Here is a 23,392-nt window from a genome sequence, read left to right on the forward strand (position 1 = left end):
AGGATCCATCTGGATGGTTTAATTATCAAATAAGGAATTTGTGCAAATAAAACGTCCATTTCAAATAAATATTTCCATGTAACATAAGGCATTTTAATTTTGCACAAACCCCACAGTTTTGGACTGTTTTAAGGGGAAACATTGCATTTTATATTTTATATTTAGGATTAAACCATATCTTACCCATGTTTCAACAGGTAAAGTTAAGAAAAAAAGCAGACCAGATTTTCAGTTTTTGTACAGTTTTATTCTTCATTTTTCAGAGTTGTTTCAAAAAATCAGAATGACTTATAAACAGATAAATTATGGCTCTGATACACTGGGGAGTGAAGACTTCATCGACCGTCTCATTCTGGACTGAAGTCCCCTTTTAGACCTCGGACTGTACCAAGTCTGAATCCCCCTTGAAGCTGCTCAGAGGACTGTGTCCTGGCTGCTGATGGTCACTTACAGTAACATGATTATCGTTTTTTTTTTTTTTTTACCAAAGTAGCTCTGTGTGGGGGGTTCAGAGGAGGACACACGAACACAGTGGCAACAGTTTCTGGCAGTTTAAACACGTTTAATGTTTTTACAGCTTTGATCCTCCGTACTGCAGCCAGCGTGAACAGCTGTGACCTTCAGTGCCTTGCAACCGTTCACACTGGTTGTTGCAGGGTTCAAATCTGTAATTTCAATGTTCAGTGTGTTCTGCAGTGTTGCAACGATTACTTGTTTACAAAAAATAATCAATTAATAGTTTACTTTTTAAAGCAGACGTGTCAATCATTCTGCTTTACCTCATATCATTGTAAACTGAATATCTTTGGGTTTGGAGCGTTGGGTTGCACAAACAAAGATGAATCAATTAACAAAGAAAGTAAACAGCAGCTTAATCAATAATCAAAATAATTGTTAGCTGCAGCCACAAAATATTCACTGTTGCCACAAAATGTTGCCATGTATTGTTGCCATCAGACTGGTACTAAAGGAGTCTTGCACCTTTGAAACAGTTTAAGGCCAGAGGTACATTAACACTACATTAAAAAAAACAATAAAAACAACTAAAAGCAGAAATCATGTTGACTGTTCTGAATAGATGTTTTGGAAATGTTTGGTTGATATTTACATTGCAGGTTTTTTCATTTTAAGATTAAATGTAGAGCGAGCAACCGTGGCTGTTGATGGAAACTTTGGCTCTTGCTCGGTTACAGGATGTTTGTTATCAACAAGAAAAAGATATCCAGCAGAAAAACAATCCAAAACAAATACTCAAAGTCTTGGTATCCGAATCAAAAACAGGTGATCAATTATAAAAAACAGTGAGTCCGTTAACAAAGGCTGAAACATTGTTGTCGTGTTTTTTTTCTCTCTTTTCACGTAAAATATACACCTTATGTTCAGAGGGTTCCCGGGGCTCCAGCAGTCCACCAGGCAGAAAAAAACAACAACATTGTACCATCGCAGCATTTATTTGTCCCATTCTTCTGAAAACAGGACTAAGATACGATCCGTTCTATCGTACACAAGCATCCTTCATGTATCGTCACGTCTATGTTTCAGCATTATCACAACTCACGTATTATTTTTTTCTCCACGTTAAACGTACCGTATAAAAAAGGTTGACATGCACATTCTCTCCCTCACAGTCTCAGCGTCGAGCCCGCAGACGGTGAAGGCCCAGAGCCGCAGATGGATTTCGGGTAAACCAGCCCAGTTTTTTTTTTATGTCTTAGCAAACCATGGATAAGTAAGTTTGTACCTTTGTACGTACCTTATCAACATTTCTACAAGTTGCATATTAACATGAGCCGACTTGCTGCTAGGTGAGAGATAACAGTTCAACATCAAGGTATTTTTTTTCATCCGTGTTTGTGGCAACAGAACCAGGTATTTTAAGCCGAACCCAAACCAACTGGTTTATGTCACAACATAACACTGAAAATTAGACACAAAGAAACGTAAAGTTTCAACATAAACGTACATTATCAGCATCTATTCTGTCAATTAGGCATTTTTTTCCTCGTCACGTACAGACTTGTACATTGCGTTTAGATTTCCTGACCTGACTTTGGATTTGTGCACGCAGAAAATCTGCTTTTGCTTAAATCTAACTTTTTGAAACCATACTAGCTTTAAAGGAGGACATGAGTGTCGTTTGGAGTTGGAGCTTTCAAAAACTGGTTCACAAGTCGTCCTGGAAAGACATCATGGAGCCAAAGTGGCTGAAAATCTCCCAAACACGGTCCATCTACGGCTCTGGGCTCGATTTTCTTTTCATAATTAATATTAATAATCTCTAACTCACAACTCACACTGCAGACACGACAACGTACCAAACCTCACCTGCTCCGTGTCAAAAACTACAGAAGGTAACGCTACAATCAACTTAATCAATATCTCGACACCCCCCTGTGACCAAAACACACACACTCAAACACACACACACACACACACACACACACTCAAACACACAGAGTGATAAACTGAAAATCAACAAATGCACTTTTTGATAGAGGACGATGAAATAAGTCAGACTGAAATCCACAAATGCAAGATAGGAAGCTAGGACCTTAAAACACACACACAAATGCACACACACACACACACACACACACACACACACACACACACAAATGCAACACACACACACACACACACACACACACACACACACACACACACACACACACACACACACACACACACACACACACACACACAGTCTGCAGCAGAGGGTGGTCCGGAGCTTTAACAGAAAAACGTAGAAAACAATCAAAAATTGATTTAAAAAAACAAACTCCCATGAGTCTTTGGGCTCTGTTGTAACACTCTCTTCATCTCATATTAGCGGTGACATCACTTGATCACAGATCGACCGATGATGTCATACAGTCAGCCCCCGATCTTCCTGTCTGAGTCCAGTGGAGTGTTGAAAAAGAAGTTACAGGAAGAAACTGCCTTTCTTTCTCCCTGTGAGGGTGAGGCTGGGGGTGGGGGTGGGAGGGAGGTCAAGCGTGGGGTCAAAGGTCACAGGATGAAGGAGCAGGCAGTGGAGGATACAAAAACAAAGAAGAAACGAAAACGAAGAAGGGAGAGAAAAACTGTAGGCCCTTCAAAGGGTTTTGTAACCCGACCAGCAGCCATCACTTCCCTCCCATCTACTGGAAATAAAATAAAAAAAGAGAAGAAAGAAAAGAGAGAGAGAGAGGGAGAGAGAGAGAGGGAGAGAAAGGGGAGAGAGAGAGATAGAGAGAGAGAGATTGACAGATAAAATAATGAGTGCAAAGCTAGCGGTTGTTCTTGGCAGCCTCCTTGGCAGCCACAATGAGAGGAGTCAGACTGGAGAGAGGCTTCGCCATCTTCAGGAACTGATGCTGAGAGAGGAGAAGGAAGAGGGGAGGAAGAGGGAGGAGGGGAGGAAGAAAGGAGGAAAAGGGGAGAGCAGAGGAAGACAAGATAGGAGGGGAGAGAGGAATAGAGAGAAGAGGAGGGTAACAAAGGAAGAGAGGAAGAGGAGGAGAGAAGAGGAGGGGAGGGAGAGGTCCAGGGAGGAGAAGAGAAGATGGGAAAGGAAAAGGAGGAAGAGGAGAAACAGGGAGGAGGAGAAAGGAAAGCAAAGGCAGTGTGGTGGAAGGAGTGAAGGAAGGATTGAGGTGGAGGAAAGAAAGAAAAACATATTTTAGATTACTTTGCAAAAACAGACAAAGTATAGACACTAAAACAAACAATACACTCACTTCAATATACACTTGTATTCATAATGTTAGTGTTCAATCATGGTGTCCTACAACACTTCACATGTGATAATGTTTACTGTCTTCAGTCTATAAACACAATTCACTCTGTTTGTGTACACATTAATGGACCTGTACAGTATCTGAGTTTATATATTCATTATTATATTCTGTTGTGTAATGAACTTGTGTAAGCCTCACTGCAGAGGACTCACCACGTAGACACACTCCAATAAAGTGAATTACGTCTTAAACAAGTCTCAGTTTCACCTTGGAGCTCTGAGTCATCGTACAGTTACACAACTCATGTTGCTGCTCAGTTACACCTCCACCTCCACATCTCGACACCCACACCACTGCCTGTCTGTCTTCCTGTCTGTGAGAGGACAGCTGAACCTCAAAGAAACACCTAGCGGGGATCTAACTTTTATTTCTCAGACCACCTCTGAAGGCCGCTCGAGACAGACTGAGTATTTATTGTTTGTCGAGTGTGAAAGGATTTTCATACCATTTGTGTCGTCACCAACCCGAAACAATAAGAAGACCTCAGATACAGTATAAAGATAAGAGACACAAGATGTTATGAATTTAAAAAATGGGTCTGTCTCACTATCCTGTGGTGAAATGCAACTCAGCACAGTACTAAAGTACGTATTTGAGGTACTTGTACTTGACTTCAGTATTTCAGTGTATTGTATGCACACAGTGTACTGTACCTGCAGCAGCTCTTTGGCCGAGCCTCTCTTCTCCACGTCCATCTCCAGACATCTGTTCAGGAAGTCTCTGAACGTCGTCGTCAGTTTCTCTGGGTTCTGCAGCTCCGGCGTCCCATTGGTTGCTATGAGATACAGCGCCTAAGCAACAAACACGAGCAACATGTTCGTCAACATCCCGTGGAGCCCGTGTACAGTAAGTACTCAAACACATCTCATAAGCACTATGTGTAGCGGAGTTACTTTGGTGCCATCCAGTGGTGGTTTTAAGAATGACACTGAAGCAGCCATTCAGTGTTTAGGACTTAAGGTACTGTGGATATTTACAGAGAAACACTGCTATTATAAGATGCACCAGTCCTAAAGATTCCCAATTTCTCCTTCTGTTCCTGGAAACAGACTTTTTAAAGATAAACACTTTCAGTCCTGTTGGGAAAGTTTACCCAAGTCCAAGTTTTATGTGAGATGTTTCCTCGCCCTTTCTTTTGTTGTCCACTGCTCTAAAATATCTCCTTCTCTCCTCAGAGCCTGATCGGTGAAAGGAGAGAGCACCCAAGCTGATTTGAGGCTTCATGTCCATAAAGATAGAGACAGCAGAACGGAGAGCCCGACCAACACGAAGCCTTTTGTTGTGTTCGAGTTATTTTGATTTGTGTAGGTTTCCCGTAGTAACTTTGTGGTGGCAGAATTCTGGTTAATGCTTCATGTAATAAATGCATTTGTGGTATTTAATGTCAAACTGTTTTTGATCATATTCAGAGGAATAAAAATGCTGTGCTCATCAGTTCTCTTTAGCCTTCAGTAAATGCACTCGCAGAACCTCACCCTGAGAGGATTTTCATTCAGGTAAGGCGGCTCCCCCTCCACCATCTCGATGGCCATGATGCCCAGGGACCAGATGTCCACTTTGGGGCCGTAGGCTTTACGGGTCACGACCTCTGGAGCCATCCAGTACGGAGTCCCGACCATGGTGCTGCGTTTGCTCTGCTCTGGAGTGATCTGAGCGCAGAACCCAAAGTCAGCTGGGAGGAGGAGAGAGGACAGAGTCAGCCATGTGATCACAATGTTCAGATGAACACATCGATATTGTTTGAATCAAGCCTCGACATGATGTTTCACAAATCTACTGTAACAATATAAAGACTCAGGTAAATGCCATTAACTATAACATTTTATCATCTACTGACAGTCAAAGATACATCTTAAACACAGGCAAGTGGCACAACTAAATGATCATTTACATTTAAGAGGACAACAACCATTGTACTTTCATTCAGGAGTAAGTAAAGGAAGTCATTGTGTGGATAAAATATAATTTCCTGGAGTGTAACTCAGTATAAAGTCAAATATATGAGTCATGTGACTATTATCTCTCACATACTAACAGGAAAAATGAAATCTGCGCTTTAATGAATCCATCAAAACATTTTCACAGCATCTGTAAATGTTGCTTCGTCCTCCATCGAACATCGCTGAAAAAACACTTTGTTGAACATAATTGCTGATGCCTGATGGAAACATTTCCTCTATGGCCTCTGACATCACAGTGGTTGAATAGACTAAACGTCAATACAGGCTCCAACAGTGTCAGAGCTCCCTCTGCTGGTCCAACAGCCACAAAGCAAGACGCCATACTAAAACATTACAGTAACTAAAGTAGTGTTAAATACAATGAATGAATAATTGACAGAATGAGTGCTGCAGGACTGAGTTAAAACCCAGAAATGAGTTAGCATTTCTGCATGTCTGGTTCCCTCTTCTGGAGGTCAATCTTTATTTTTTGTATTTTTCGATAAATGCCTGAAATAAAGTCTGTGATTAACACAACCTTAAAAGATTTTCATGTTTTGTTCTAGGATATAATGTCAGTCAATACCTAAAAAAAATCATATAATCATTTCTAGTCAGCCTTTGACTCGGTCTTTCTATTTTTTTTATATAAACGTACTGTGTTACTCTGCCTTCTTTTATTATTTTTTAATTTTTTTTGTTGTAAAGCACTCTGTAACAAAGTTTTGAAAGGTGCTATATAAATAAAGTTGAGTTGAGTTGAAGTGGCTAAATGAGGCTACAGAGGTTGTTGGGGAGGTTGAACATCATCGCACCAAGAACAGAGACTCATCTACTCACTAGTCTCTCTTTACAGCCTCGTTGTGTTTATACTTGTAGATTTATCAATAAGTGTGTTAAATATAGTGTAGTAGGAAGCTTAGTGGTGGTGACGTTGAATTCATGCGATCGCAATGTTGTTTGTTTATAGCCTAAAATTAGCCTTTTACTTCTGATGATTGTATTAAGCTTCAAAAATCATAAAAGTGGTGTTCATCTGTGAGGATTATCTTGCTGAACAACACGTGTAAGTATCACAAACTCCTGTTAGCCACAGAGCTTATTCAAATTCAATTCCAATAAAAAAATCACATAGGCTTTTTGTTGAGTGAACCAGGGTGTTGCTAGCTTCTAGGTTAGCCTACAAAAATACGTCATCCCTGCAGCACTCTACGACACGATGTCAGCTGATGTGGACTGACTGAGTTTGACGGAGCCGTCCATGCCCAGCAGGATGTTGTCGCTCTTGATGTCTCGATGGATGACCTGGTTCGAGTGGAGGAACTCCAACGCCTGGAGACACTGGAGAGAGATAGAGACAAAGGGAAAAAAAATTTATGACAGAGAGACAGTAAGACAGAGAGAGACAGTAAGACAGAGAGAGAGAGCGAGAGAGAGAGAGAGACTGCTGGGTAAATGGGTGCAGTGTGACAAAGCTCTGAGACCTGATATTATCACGATAATGTACATTTTGATTATTGTCTCCTTATTGTATCCTCCTGGGTATCTAAATATCTCAGTGTAAGATGAAAGCAAATGAATAAAGCCAAATTTTACTATCATTAGTTTTTACCTTTACCTCTTCCTCTCTGGATGTATAAGGTTGCGTTATGTTTCTTGTTTCATAGATATCCCTTGACAATGAAAAGAAATAGACTGTGGCTCAATCTAAATGAACATGAGGCTTGAGAGACTATATATGTGGAGCAGGATACTCTCTTAATTATTTTTTTATACTTGGCTCTGTAGCCCTCAACACCACCGGCTCCCTTAAAACACCACCGGCTCCCTTAAAACACCACCGGCTCCTTTAAAACACCACCGGCTTCTTTAAAACACCACCGGCTCCTTTAAAACACCACCGGCTTCTTTAAAACACCACCGGCTCCTTTAAAACACCACCGGCTCCTTTAAAACACCACCGGCTTCTTTAAAGCCAACAAAGTAAGTGTCTGTTTTTCTGGGACATCCCAAACTCTGAATAATCCATGAATTTTAGGAGATGATCCAGGTCCAGAGAGAGCGGGAGAGAGACTGAGATGCTGTCAGAGTGAATGTTTCATGTCTTACCTCTCTGCAGACAGCAGCTATCTGAGCTTCATCCATGCAGGTTTCTGTTACAACATCAGTTAACGAACCTCCAGCCAGGTACTCCATCACCACCCACAGCTCATCACCCACCAGGTAACTATGGAAACAAGACATCAACATATGCAGGTATTTATGTTAATGACACGACTAGTATTTGAAACTCTTTTTGTCAGACCTTAGAAGAGACAAAATGTTTGAGAATCAGAGGGGACTCACTATATTTAACTAAAATAAAATATATATAATTTAAGAGTATTTTGTGAGTTACTGCTCAAATTTTTAAATGCGATTATTCATTTCAACAGTTTGTCAGTTTTATTGGTCGGCCTTTCTGTTAAAAGAACAATATGTAATTTCTGCCACTAGGGGTCTCTCTCAATCAAAACAAAATATAAGACGTTTGCCAAATGTTGTGTGGGGAGGGCCGGTCAGAGACAGAAACAGAACAGCTGCTCAGAGCCAGCCAGTTCTGGAGGAGAGAGTTGGTGCAGAGCCAGAACCTCTGGAGTCTGATTCTGCTCAAAGCTCAGAGACTACTTTTTAACTTTTGGGATTAAAAAGAGGATTTATCTTCACTCCTGTTTATCAACCTGACTGCAGCAGTGATCCGGAGGTGACCTCCACTGTCGGGTGTTTCTGTTCTGTAATGTCGACTGCTGACTGGAGCTGGAGGGGAAATGGACTTTACTTCATGAACGTAACATTACAGAGAGGAGAGGGGAAGAAGAGGAGAGAGAACCAGAGTCTGTGCTGAGTGCTGAGTTCACTCAGAGATGACCTTTAATTTAAACACACAGACACCCTCAGTTTGTGCCTTGCTCACTAGCTTATGGCTAATGTACAGTAAAATTGGGAATGGGGGAAACACAACGCTGGCTGTTTTTATTATTCAGTTTAGTGCGTCATGGACCACATTTATTCCCCATTTAACTTCGGAATAATGAACAAAATATGAAATAAATAAATGGAGATAAATACAAAAAGTACTTGATGATTTTGGGACACAGAGTCAACAACAACATTTAAAAGAATAAAAAGAGACAAAATGCATTCTTTTGTTAATCCTCTAAAATACACACACACACACACACACACACAGTAAATCAGAGACGGTGAAAATGTTGTTTCCATGGGGATGACAACTTTACAGTCTTGCATGTGCTCCTCAATGTCTCTGACGACAAACAGGTAACTACGGAAACCAGACACCCGCCCCCCTCCTACATGTCCACCGGGTTGGCATGGCAACAGCCACACTGAACTGGATGGCCTCTCATCACGGTTGAGTCGTAACGTGTTTCCAGGGAAAGTTTGGGAACTTCACATTTTGGCTCGTTTTACAGCAGATTGTGTTTTTGTTTCACATTTTTGCTGCAGTCATTATTCATTTTAGTCAGAACAGCAACATTAACAGAAGGATCTCAGCTGAGTGGGAACCTGCCAAAACTAAATATAATCCTCAAACTTTTAGCAGCAGTCTACAGGAAGGTTTTTTTCTGCTGACAGAGCTGTTCAAATGTTTCCCCCCTGCCTGTGTATCCTGAGTACTGATGAATACACACAGCGGTCACCTGTCAACCAATCACTATAGACACAGTGAGTAGGTTCACTCATGAAATACGATGTCATCCATAGCAACAGGGTCAACCCCACCTCCTGAACAGAAGTGACAACATGACGTTCCAACTTATTTCCTGAAAAACCAAACAATTTTGGTGATGTGAATTTCACTTTGATTTGTCCTAAAACTGAAGAGATTTCCACGTACTGTTACTTATGGGATAGTGTCAGACCTAAACACAGTTTTTAGTGTATAATGTGCAGTTGTCACGTTAGAAATAAACTGTAAGCATTTAGAGTGGTAAAATTATTATATCATTAATTTACACACTTGGTCATTTCCTTCCAGCCTTGATAACCATCGTCATGGTACCGGTTTTCTCTGACTGGGGTTTGAGGTTTTGTCGAGCCAGCTCACACAAAGAAAGCCGTATTTATGCTATGGTGGCCGAGTGTGTGTGTGTGTGTGTGTGTGTGTGTCTAACCTGTCCAGGTAGTTGACGATGTTGGGGTTCTTATTTTCCCTCATCACCAGAATCTCGTTGATGATCAGCTCCTTCTTCGGCTGCTGCTGCAGGTTCATCTGTTTAATGGCGACCTGAGACAAAAGACAAAATTTTGACTTTTCACAGAAGCTCGGACTCAGATTCAAGCAAATAAATCATACTGAATTGAAAGAAAGAGAGGCTGGAGAAAATGGGGAAAAGTACAATAAAAGAAAGACAGAGGTTTATTAGAAGAAAAGATAATGTGACAGAATAAACGAAGACAAGAGGATGAAAAAGAAAATGGTAAGAAACTGAAGACAGACAACAGACAGGCAGACGGAGAAGCGGTGTGGGGGGAAATATCTAAATCAAATGGCAGTAAAAGGTTGTTAGGCAGCGCAGCCTGACAGACATTCAAAACTGAGCCCACAGACTAATCCTCAGAGAGTGAAACTGAGGAGGATTAGCTGTCAGACGAACTGAGCTCCTTTAAAATTAACCTCGAAGCCTGAGCTATTGAAGACAGACGTAAATCCAGTTACTTTTCTCAGTGTGGAAACTCACTGTTCTCTTCCATCAAGTCTCTGTGCTTCTCTTCTTTACTTCATTTTACCTGAATAACGACTGACGCCCTGGATGAACCTACCTTCCTCTCACTCTACCATCTTTCCTAACCGCTCTTCATTAAATGCTTTCAGTTTGAACTTTATTTCCCCCGAGATTTGCAATTTAAACCATTTCGTCTTTCTTAGCTTTGGAAATTGATTTTAAATCCACTTCTGTATCATGATTTAACTTCATTTTACTTTAAAGTTGCTATTCTATTCTGGCCTTTCAGCTCACAATCAAACAGGCTGAACACTTTGTGTGGAGTCATCTTTATCGTCCCAGTGAACTTTATTTCTCCTCTACTTCCTCTTTGACTTCAGGATGTTTAACTTGATTCCTTTTCAACCTTTCAGAGTTTATTAAGTTTATTTGTTAATTAAGTTTGAGTAAAAAAAACAAACAAATAAAAAACAAGTATTATCTTTACAAAGCACTCTTAAAATCAACAATTTGATGCCACTTCTTTGTAAATTTAAAATCAATAATCATAAACTATTCAGCTTCTATCTGTAACTGAATTGTTTTTTAATCTATTTTGTATACTTTATGGCATTTTAAACTGAAACCTTCAATGATCTTCAGATCTCTATCTGGTGTTTCTGGTGATTTTGGTCGGACAGACGTCCAACATGGCGGCGCTACAGGCGTTTGCAGTAGCCTCATCAATTATGTTATCTGATGTGTTGTTAGATGGGAAAATTCTAGATATTTATTGATGTCTCTGTTTGTCTGTCTGTGTCTGTTAAATTAAGTCCTGAATGTCGAAGTTTAAATAAAAGGTATTAATAATAATTCATGTTTTCCTGTGTTGGTAAATTCATCATGGATCTTCAGAAGAGTTGAAAGCACAATATTTGATTTGTCAGATTTTTTATATATTCATGTATGTATAAATGGATGGATGGATGTGTTTTTTTTTGTGAATTATGTGTTGGGTGGATCGGCTAAAACATTCTCAGTCCTCAGACGATGAATCCTACTGACTTTATTGATCAGTGTGCGCTGGAGGCTTCAAGTATTCACTTCACACTTGTGTTTGCTGAATATTCGACCAGGATTGGCTTCAAAACTACATGTGATGTCACAAATCATGCTCGTTAGGCCCACACTTTGACAGTAGAAGGCTGTTTCGCATTCATTGCTCGGACTCTGCACATACATATTTTGTGTACAGCCTCAGAGAGCTGCTAGCATGTAGACTCTTGTTGTAACTATTATTCTCCAGTTTTACCAGCATGTCTTCTTAGCACTATTAGTACTCCCTTTGTAACCAATTGGCGAGGCTAGCTGTAAACTGAAGGAGGATCAAGAAGAGAGAAATGTATGAAGGAGAACAGAAATCTGGAGGATGATAAAGGAAACCTACCTCCTGTCCTGTAGCGATGTCTATAGCTGTGTACACAGTCCCAGACGCTCTGAAAACAGACAGCAGAGAGGTCCAGTTAAACTTTATAAAGTATGTCATCATTTCTCCGTTGAGATGGAAACTTCTTTTGTTTCTTACTTGAGGAAACACCACGAATATTTGCAGGTTTTAACACAGAGTCACCATATGAATAACAATGTGAATATGAAGAACAACTGAAACTGAACCAGGATCAATCTCAGGAGACTTGATGTACATGATGGATTAATGACTTACCCCTGTCCGATCTTCTCAAAGCGTGTATATTTCTTCTTGGGGTCTCCAACACTTACAATCGTCCCTGAGTTAAAGAAAGAAAGACAACAAAGCAAGAACTTATTGATTGATCAAACGGAACAGTAACGTGTATGGATCTGCTAGAGAGCAAGATGAACAAAATCCTGCCCTTTAATCCACAGCTGATTTTACAGTACCACTGAATCTGAATGGATAGAAGAGTCAGCTGTCTTTCTATCCATCCAAATTCTGCTTTATGTGGATCACACTCAGGTCAATGCAGCATGCTGACTGGGAGAAAGAGCTGAGAGAAGAGAAGATGGAGAGAAGGAACGAGGGATGACTAAAACTAAACATGTCAGAAAAAACGCCAATGGAGATGTAAAGAAATTCATAAAAATGTATAATAACAGTCAGTTCAGGAAGGAAAAGGTGATAAAGAGGAAGAAAGAAAGAAAGACAGGAAACAAAGAATGAAGTGAGAAAGGGAGGGATCGAGAGGAAATAATGACATGAGGAAGGAAAAAAATCGAGAAGGAAAGAAGGGCTAAAATAAAACCAGAAAAAAGGAAAGAATCAGTAACAGAAAGAAACAAAGACGTGATGGAAAGAAAGAATCGAGAAGGAAAGAAGAGCTGCAGCAGCTCAGTCTGCAGTAATCAGAGTCCACAGGAGGAAAATGATTAGAGGACAAAACTTGGAGTCACTCTGTAACCGCAGGAGACTGGATGATGGAAAGAGAGAGGACGACCAATCAGACGTGAGGATTGGACAGTGGGGGCGGGGACAGAGGATATCGGGTCTGTCAGTCAGAGAGACGGACAGGCAGTATCCTGGTCTTACCAGCAGAGGGAGATCTGAGCACATCTGGACAGGCGTGGGGCATGATTTAAAAAATATACAGGCGTTTATTCACCGGTTACAAATACACAACAACACATTTCATGAAGGGAGGAGTTTTAAGTATAGACACTTGTAAAAAAAATACATAAACACCCTTTAATTATGGGAATTTATACTTGATTTGAGTAAAAAGGATTTGGCAATATATTTTGAGACTGATCGATCTGAGGGACAACTTTTCAGCAGATATTCTTCCACACAAAATTATTTTAATTATTTTCTCACTTCTCTCTAATTATAACTCATTTCTTTACCACTGAGAAACTAATAGTTTTTACTTAAACTCATATTTAACCTGTTATCTTATTCATCATTATTTCAAAACTGTAAATCGAGGTCAAGTATACTGTGGTACATGGTGTAAAATGCTTTTAAGGGAAAGGTTTACCCAAAAATGAAAATTCAGTCATTATCTCCTCACCTCCATGATGATGGAAAGTCAGGTGAAGTTTCGTAGTCCACAAAACATTTCTGGATCTTCACAGTGAAACAGCGTTGCAGCATTCTGCTAAACAACTGAAGTAGCTGGAGACTTGCAGCTCCATACAGCTCACCTTGCATAATCCAAGTCTCAAGAAGCCCTGAGATCCCAAAATGATTTGAAAAGATGATATTGACACCATCTGTGCGACTCTTCAAGCTTGTGCACACACTTCAGACGGGGTACCCGCTAACACTTTCAGCTTAGCAGCTACAGTGAAGATTGCAGCTAAAAAAAACCTTTAAACAACACCTCTTCAAATAAATGTTTGGATCTCTGGGCTTGGATTATGTGAGATAAACTGTATTGAGCAATTTTATTTGGAGTTGCCAGCTACTTCAGTTGTTTAGGAGAATGCTGCAACGTTGTTTTGCTGTGAAGCTCCAGAAATGTTTTGTGGACTACGAAACTTCACCTGACTCTCCATCAGCATGGGGGTGAGTAGAGAATGACTCAATTAAATTTTTGGGGAGAATTTGTTCCTTTAACAACTTTAGGACATGATGTAAAAATCATGGATGTTCTAATAAAATTTGGACCCTTTTAATGATTGTTTAAATAAGCAAGATATTGCTATAAAATCACCAGAAAGTAAAAGAGTTTGTAAGACATGTTGGATGAATACCAAACACATTGTGTTCTTTAGCCTGCTGTGTATTCTGGACTTTGTTTTTCATGTCAGATTAATGTTAATACTTCATTCTAATTTAAAATAAGGAATATTATCATTTAACAACATTAAATTGAGGTAAAAAGAAATACTTTCACAGACAAAGCCTCTGTGTGGGAAGCTTGTTTGAATTGTCCATGTTAAATGCTGTAGTTGGTGGAGGAGAGCTTCAAGAGGAAAGCCTGTGGGTTTCTGTTCAACAAACCACAATGCAATTACTTTTATATCTGTGGTTAATTTCTGAGATCATCTTCGCTGAGCATCTGTTAGCTGTGGCAGCATCAGTCAACACAGCAGCCAGGCCGCCATGTTGAGAAACGTGACGGAACATTAACACTTCAATAAAGTTTTTAACAGGATCGTTTGAACACAGCGAGACACTGCAGGCGGTTTCTTTTGTTAGAAGTGATAACGTTATGTAACATCTTTCACAGAGCCTCACGAACTCTGGCAAACACTCCTCGCTGTAAAATCATTGTTTTCATCATGATGTGGAGGCCTAAAGTAAGAACTGGCACAGTATTATGTGCGTGGTTTATGTAATTGGTAAAATACTCAACAAACTATAAACCAAATTCACAAGAAAGAATATCTGTATCACAAAGAGGCTGTTCACATTTTATATTAAGTGTTGTCTTACTGTAGTGAACTATGTTTTCTGAGTTGTATTTGTTAAAAATATAATAAAATACTGTTCACTGTAAAAAATCTGGTTTGTGCTGAAATCACCACTGACCTGACTTGAGCTTAAAATAAATCCAAACCCTGAGTTTGCACATGAATGCAATGTGATGAAACAGCCTGTCAAAACTCAAAGTGCTAACGAGGCTAAAATTAGCACCCGGAGACTCTGTCCTCACTGAACTACAGCAGGTACACACAGCAGCAGTATTCACTTTGCAGACATATTAACACTCATATTATATAATAAAGCCTGTGAAAGACGTGTATGTACAGGCGCTGTCTTGTTAATACAAAATGTTAATGCATGTAATTGACTTTGTATGATTAAAAGCACTTTGATCATGACCCTGGTGGATTCCTAACTGGTCACAGCTCATTGGTTTTAATCTTCTCATGTCCTCGTAAGGCTTTTAATATATCAGCAGAGCACCTTGGACTTTGACTTCAGTCTAACAGACGCCAGCTTCACCTTTAACAAGGTGAAGTCACTGCTTCTCTACAGCTGATACTAATATTATTTCTAGGGGTGTTAGCATTTCTATTCAATACCAAAAATCAATTGAAATACACTTTCAGTTTTGATTATCAAATTTAAAAGCAGGATAGTTTTTTCTCCCAGTTTTTTTCTCTCTCCACCCCGCCTACTTGTGTGCATCCAGAGTATACAAAACCCACATCAGAGACAACACAGCTAGCTTAGCATTAGCCTGCAGCTGCACTTTCAGACACTTCATGTGTGCGCGTCTGAGCGTCTCAGATGTTGGGTTTATTTTCCTTGTTCAGCGATCCTTTATTGATTTGTTTGGGAAGAGGGTTTACTCAGGACAGCTTTGAGAAACCGAACTGTGTAACAGTAGCATAACGCTGTAAAAACAAACAAATGGAATTTTGAGAGTCATGATAGCCCGAATTATTCATACAAACAAAATCCAGGCAGGGCTTCAGATTCTCTTTTTATCAGAAAAGGAGTTTTCGAACCGCTCACTAAATTGTTGTCTGAAACTATAATGTAACTGGTGCCGATCATCATCATATACTGTCTGCATCCTTTGAGTGACACCAATTTAGTGGACTAGTGTCGGTGTATTTGTGTGTGCACTTGTCTGTCAGTCTCACCTAAACCTTGCACCATGCATATGTCCTCTATGTGGCCATTCACCTTCGTCCACACCAAACGGGGAAAACCATTTCTTTATGGAGCTGCTTTTTGCATGGAGGCACTGTCACAGCAGCATTAAGATATGCCCAAACCATGTAAAACAGCCTCGGGTCAAAAGATCACACTGTGGACTGGGGTGTCCACATACTGTCAGCCATATAGTTTTGTTCAGCCAGTGTGTGTGTCTGAAATAGTTCATGTGATTTAAATGTGTATAATAATGTAAAAAGTATACTAAAAAAATATATTTGCATGTATAAACAAGTCTTACGTAGTTTCTCCAGGATCTCCTCATCCGACATCTTCTTCTTCCTGGTTTTGTCTTGGGGGCGGGGCACAGAAGGCCCGGGGGCGGGGCTCGCACTTGGAGGGCTGCTGGGAGCTCCTTCTGCAGGGGGGGGCGGGGGTGACGGCAGCTGCAGCAGCTGTCGGCGGGGAGATGGGGGAGGTCGCAGCATCTTTGGTGGGAGGAGGAGGGAGGGGCTCGATCACTGAGCGAGTGTATATCTAAAAGAATGACAACACAGTTTAAAACGATCAAGAAAATATTACTTCACTCGTTTATTTTTATTGACAATTCTATGACATGTTAAAAGTATTCGTATATGCATCTTGTGCTAACTGTTAGAACAATTAGTCTTAAACCATCAAGTTTATGTGTAGATAAATCAAAACCAAGTGCTTCAAGTGAGCTGTGAGGTGTTTGAGGCCTGCTCCGCTTTCAGAACGTCGGCATGAAAAGACGAATAACAACAGAGAGAGACCATCGTGTGTGTGTGTGTGTGTGTCTGGTCGTGGGAGCTCCAGTCAGGTGCACTAGACTCGTCACCATGGAAACGTTGGTGGCGCCATGGAAGCAGCCTCTCAACCGCCGACCTGTCTGACAGAGGAGGAACAATGTGTGTTTGTGTGTGTGTGTGTGTGTGTGTGTGTGTGTGACAGTGAGCGTGTGAAAGCAAAGGACATAAAAAAGGAATTTGTGAAGTGTTAATGTGACAAACAGTGTGTGTGTGTGTGTGTGTGTGTGTGTGTGTGTGTGTGTGTGTGTGTGTGTGTGTGTGTGTGCGTGTGTGTGTGTGTGTGTGTGTGTGTGTGCAAGGGATGAAGGCTATAAAGACAAAATACTCATTCCCGACTCGTCAAATACTGACACTTTGAGATTGTAGGTCGAGTCGGCCTCCGTCCCAAAGTGTCAGTATTTGACAAGTCTTACAACATGGACCTTTAATGAAGCAGGATTTACTGCAGGAACGTTGTAGCTCGGTGTACCTAATAAACTTGCAATTGAGTATAAATCAGTCTGTGAGGAAAAAAGTGTGTGTGTGTGTGTATATGTGTATGTGTGTGTGTGTGTGTGTGTGTGTGTGTGTGTGTGTGTGTGTGTGTGTGTGTGTGTGTGTGTGTGTGTCTGTGGTGCTGACTTAACCTCACAGAAAACAGAAAGCTTCTTAGTAAGCGGTCTAAATAAAAATCCTCTGCTTCCCTTGTGACTGTCACACACACATATAAACATGTGCATACACACACACAAACACACACACACACACACACGCACACACACACACACGTCCCTGGGGTCTTATAATAGAGCCGAGGTGAGGCAGGACACAGGACCATTTAAAGATTAATGAGTGAGAGAAATCTAATGAGTGTGTGTGTGTGTGTGTGTGTGTGTGTGTGTGTGTGTGTGTGTGTACAGACTGTACATGATTAAGTAAACATTTGTTTGTTTGTGGAGAAAAGTCTAACGTGTGAACTATACAGCTAGTAAAATGGAGACATCCGGGGTTTAAGGCCGTTGTTGTTGTTCTGTACTGTCAGCTGTCAAGTACAGTCACGTTAATTATGAGTAATTATTAAGATAAACGTTAACATGGACAGTTGCAAACTAATTGTGATATGGCTGCTTTCACAGTAAACTCTGTAGTGAGCTTCTGGCTCTAAATTTAGTTTCAGGTTTTCTTTCATTCTTCCATAAATATTAGCATTATTATTGCCTACCTGTCCCTTTTGTGCACCTTTGTCTCAGCTTTTAGGAGTAAATCACTAAAAGTGTCAACCAATCATCCGTGAGACTCGAGACAACTTTTGAGTTGTTGTTGAAGTCAGCACACTTTCATGTGTTCTTCTTAGTTGTTCCATTTAAAGAGGAGATTGTGATGTAGATGATGTATCGATGTCTCGGCCTCATATTAATAACTAAGGATCAACTCGTGTTTTTTACTGATTATTAGTAAACAAGGAGACCAATTACTACTCTATATGCAGTAAAAATGAAAGTCTTAGTGACAGAATCTAGAATACCTAGTGATTGAATGTGAGTCCGTGAACTTCCACTAAATTTTGGAGGGAAATATTAAACTTTTTACTCGACTACATTTATTATGTAATTAACACTACAAGTTTCTTTTCAGATTCAGGTATACTTTACTGTTATTGGGCATCAGAGCCCAGAAGTACATTTCTAAATTAACATATTTTATCAGAAATCTGCCAAAAAAAAAACCCCACCAACATACCAATAATCAGAGATGCTGAATATCTGATGATATGATCGATCTATTCATACTAAGTAGGTGTTAGTTGTAGTGTTTGTGTGTACGCACAGTATATGTGTATGTGTGTTTGAGCTTGTATTGCCATCTTTGTGACGAACAATTTCAGTTATTAACCTACCTGATGAGGACCTTTGAGCATTTTGAGGACATTTGGGCCAATCCTCACTACTTCAACATTAGTGAAGGTTAAGGTGACGTTAAAATTAGGTTTAGGTGAGTTAAGAGAGGGTTGGACTACATGAGTGTTTGGTTGAGGTTGCATCATATCAATGTGGGTCCTAAGTATATATAGTAATGTGTCCTTACTGATTTGGTGTGCTCTGGTCGGGGGGCAATCACCGGCGGTGGCTCAGCCTCGTCTTCATCCTCGTCCTCAGATACCGTTGTTATGGCGGGCGTCTCCGACACGGCCTTGGAGCTCTGCGTGATGTCACAAGGGAAGAGAGGGCGGGGCTTCAGAGACATCATCGTCACGTGAGCCAACAGCGATACCAGACCCATCATTGCTTCCTACTGTTGCTGCCACTTCCTCTACTGCTTCGTCATCTCATCCTGCAGAGAAGTCCTCCAGCTCGTCTCCAGCTCTTCTTCTCTGCTCGTTTCTCACTCAGTTTAACCTTCTTCTTCTCTGTCTTTCCACCCTGTTTCCCTTCCCTTCTCTCGCCCTCCTCTCGTCATCACTGTTGATGTCTGAGAGCTCTGGTCATGTCTGGCTTCTGATGCCACTAGTCACACATCCTCCTCTCCATCCCTCTCTTTTTCTCTCCTCTATCTCTCTCTGATAGTCTGACGCTCGGCTGGTGGCCAAGCTGCAGAGACACGGAGACGGTGAAAGGAGGAAAAGATGCTGAATCACAATGCAGAGAGAGAGAGAGAGGGGGACAGAGAGAGAGAGGAAGAGGAGTGCATCTCTAGGAGTGGCATCATCATCACTTCCTCTCCCCTTCTTCTTTTTATTCTCACCTTTGTGGGTTTGTTTAAAGGCACCTTTCAAAAAACAGATGCACTGCTGTGAAAAAGCTTCCCCATTTATTTCAAGATGAACAACTGAGTTTGGAGCTGTATTGGAAATGTGTTGGCCAATCAAATTGCGTGAACTCACACGTTTCAGAATACCTGCGTCCTTTTAAGGGGAGATACCACAGGTGAATAGAGACGTTAAGACAGACATTTTGCAAATGAGGCATTATCTAGTTAAAGATGCATCATTTGCATAAATGTCCAGAACAGAAATGTGAATATTGGCTAGAGCCAGGATTAAAATCATTCATTTTGTTGAGCTATAACAGGCAAAGGTTTGTACTGAGGGAAATCTGGATATCTGATATCTGATCTATTTTGATCTCTCCATCAATCAAAAAATACTTTCAACAGCCACAAACAAATCTGATTTATCCATGTTGTATAAAATGTTCTGTAAATCAGTCCATGAATGATGTATGAACAAATCCCTCTGTAAAAACCTTCAGAATATAAGTAAGAATAACTGGTAAAGTGTTAGTTAATAGGTAATAAGGCCCCTAAGAAACATTAACATTATTAAGATGATATAACTTAATAATAGCATAGTCATTAATACATTTTAAGACATAAGTATTTATAAGAAACAGTTTCTAGACTGCCTAAGAACATTAATGTAATGTAATCTTTAAAAAAAACTGTTAATAAGTGCACAATAAAGGATCTAATAACCTTAACAAGAGCTTATCTTTGCTTTAAATCCAGTAGCTGCATTAAATAAAGTTAACTGTTAATTACTGCATAGTTAACTGCTAATAAATACATAATTAAGTATGTATTAATTTATAAATTATTAGTAAAGCAACAAAAAAGGCTTTGTAAAGATTTAACTATGACATAGTAGTATTATATATATATATATATATATAAGTGTGTGTAGGAAACACAATGTCTCCGACCTCCTCCACTTCTCTTCCTACTCCCTGTTACCCTCTCTCCTCAGACACTTCATCTCCTCTCGTGCTCTCGGTCTGTCTTGTCAAACGGTAGATTAAACTTCATCTCCAGCTCTCCTTTTTATAATCTCCTCATCGTCTCACCCTGCAGCTCTCCCTCCTTCCTTTATTAATCCTTTCATTCCTTGTTACCCTGACAGACTACAGACAGGCTCCATTTCCCTTCAACATACTCTCCTCTAACATTTCTACTCGACCTTGTTTACCCTCAAACTAGTCTTTAGGGCGTCTTCTGAAATGTCTTGATTAGAGCTGTAACGATTAATCGGTTAGTTTAATTTTAGAATAGTTTTCAAATATTAAGTTAATCGGCAATTATTTTGATAATCAGTTTGAGTACTGTTTTTTTTGGGGGGGGGTGCTCTATGACAGTAAACTGAATATCTTTAGGTCGGGAATGTCTGAATTGTGTTTTTCAAAATTTTCTGACATTTTACAGACAACTAATCGATTGGTCAAGAAAATATCGCCAGATTATCACAATGAAAGTAATCGTTAGTTGCAGCTCCAGCCTGATTAACATGTTAATGCAGACATGATTTACTGTTCAATTCTCGGTTATTTTACCACCTGTGCTTCATATTGTTTTAGTTGTAGTCTCTTGGCTCTTAAAATTCACCTGTGCACATGGTAGTCACATAAGTAATAAAAATATGTCTGCTGCTGTGATAGTTTGATTTCCTTGATCAATGTAAAAACCTCAAAGTCACCACAGCCTCTGTGTCCACTGAATATGACGTCACTGTCAACGTACAATGTTAGGCTGAGTGACTGAGGAGTGACACGACAGAAATTCAGTGGGATTTTTGAGATGGATATCCAGAACCTCACAGGGAATTTCCTGTAGTTACTCTGTTAAAAAATATTGCGACAGAAGCTTCTGAAAGTATTTTTGTTCAGTGTTATTTATTCTCTTGGTTAAAGCTTGACTTTTCTCATCTCTAACAGTAAATTAACGGCGCTGTTAGTTTGTTCCACTGACGTGTGATCACTGATGGTTGCCTTGTATGAGGGACATAAGACACATTCTGTGTTCGTGTCTGTGTGTTGACACAATGCTTTCTTACCGTTGTGGTGGAGGAGATGTAGGCATCTGAGTTTTTATCTGCAGGGGAAAAAAACACAATTAGAAATAAAAACAAGAGGAAGGAGGATGATGTGTGTGTGTGAGTGTGTGAGTGTGTGTGTGTGTCTACCTGTGAAGCTCATGTATTTCTGGCTGTTGGCTGTTTCTTTCGAGTCGTAGAACTTTAAAACGTCGAGGACGGCCTGAGGATTCTTCTTCTGCTCCAGTTTGGTGATGTTGGACGTCTGCAGGAGCCGAGCCCACTGCTCGGGCATGCCCTACACACACACGCACACACACACGCACACACACACGCACACGCACACACGCGCACACACACACACACACACACACACACACAATTTTACTTCTTTTCAGATGCCATATAGTCCATGTGTATTTTTTTTGTATTTGTTATTTTGAGCCGTGTTAAACAGAAATTTCCATCGCTTTATGATGAACAATAAGTTTCAGACAAAAACAACACATACATCACACACATAGTGTTCCTACAGACTCCTAACAAGCCAGTCTTGTCATATTTGTACTTCAGTCACATAAACTGGGTCACATCTCCTTGTTTTCTGGTTCTCTTTCTACTCATCTGTCTGGGTCAGTCTATCCTACACACACACACCCACACACCCACACACCCACACACACACACACACACACACACACACACACACACACACACACACACACACACACACACACACACACACACACACACACATCCATCCCTCACTCTATTCAGGTCTCATCTTCCTTCCTGAACCATCAGTTCCTCCATACTTCCAGTGTCTCGTGTTGAATGTTCAGCGCTCTGCTGTTGTTTACTCACTGGATTATATTTAGATTGTGTTGATTTGAGTAAAAATGACAAATGGTTATTTGCATATAGAAGTGTGTGAGCAGCAGGAACTATGTCCCAGATTACAGAAAAGGAAGGAGTGTGTACGTGTGTGTGCACACACACGTACACACACACACACACAATTTAACTCCCAGCTAAAAGAGCTTGGTCAGGCGGATCAAGTGAGTCAGCTAAACAAGGCGTCTTTGTCTAATGTGATTATTTAAAAAGGTTCATTTGTAGAGAACACGACACACACACACACACACACACACACACAAACACACACACACACACACACACACTTGCATGCAACAGTAACCATGGGTCCTTTGGTAAGCAATTAAAAAGTGATGTAAACACACCAGACACACAAATACACACCACAACTGTGGAGTGTGTTGCCACACACATGGGAACAAACACACACACACACACACACTTACAGTAAACTCTCCAGTGACAGCATCAAAGCCGACATGGATGGTGTGTTCAAAATCAGATGGCAGAGAAATCTCTGGACGCTCCTTCTTCTTATAGGCTGAAAGAAAGAAAAACAATTTTAATTTCTGTTACAGATTAGACTCGTTAAATATACTGTATATATTTCAGGATATTCAAGGTTTCAACTTTAAGGATGCAGGATTATCTGATAATTCATTTTCCCTAAAAACAAAAGGTTTAAGAGTCCTGACTCGGCTCTGAAAGGCTGCAGAAGAGTGGTTGAGATGTTGAACCATTTCAATAATTAAACTGACTGTGACAGAAAATCCTAAATGCAACATTTTGGGGAAAAGGGCCCTTGAACAGGAGGTACAAAGAAAGCCAGGTTCATTAAAATTCCTGGAAAGGTCTTAAATCCAGAGAGAAACTGTAAGAAGGGATAGAGGA

At 40.3% G+C, this 23,392-nt stretch overlaps 1 protein-coding gene across 1 annotated transcript in view; it reads right to left on the reverse strand.

The window, feature by feature from the left end:
• Nucleotides 1-939: 939 nt before the first annotated feature.
• Nucleotides 940-23,392, reverse strand: part of pak1 (p21 protein (Cdc42/Rac)-activated kinase 1) — a 59,719-nt gene continuing 37,266 nt past the window's right edge. Inside the window, 14 exon segments of the mRNA XM_073493874.1 lie at nucleotides 940-3,356; nucleotides 4,433-4,570; nucleotides 5,255-5,451; nucleotides 6,961-7,060; nucleotides 7,829-7,946; nucleotides 9,895-10,007; nucleotides 11,873-11,921; nucleotides 12,149-12,212; nucleotides 16,317-16,443; nucleotides 16,445-16,552; nucleotides 18,910-19,023; nucleotides 21,647-21,684; nucleotides 21,776-21,923; nucleotides 22,948-23,042. Of these exon segments, the coding sequence (XP_073349975.1) occupies nucleotides 3,270-3,356; nucleotides 4,433-4,570; nucleotides 5,255-5,451; nucleotides 6,961-7,060; nucleotides 7,829-7,946; nucleotides 9,895-10,007; nucleotides 11,873-11,921; nucleotides 12,149-12,212; nucleotides 16,317-16,443; nucleotides 16,445-16,552; nucleotides 18,910-19,023; nucleotides 21,647-21,684; nucleotides 21,776-21,923; nucleotides 22,948-23,042 (1,496 nt within the window). The 3' untranslated portion in view covers nucleotides 940-3,269.

This window comes from Pagrus major, chromosome 2 (genome assembly GCF_040436345.1).
Source record: "Pagrus major chromosome 2, Pma_NU_1.0".
Taxonomy (NCBI): Eukaryota; Metazoa; Chordata; class Actinopteri; order Spariformes; family Sparidae; genus Pagrus; species Pagrus major.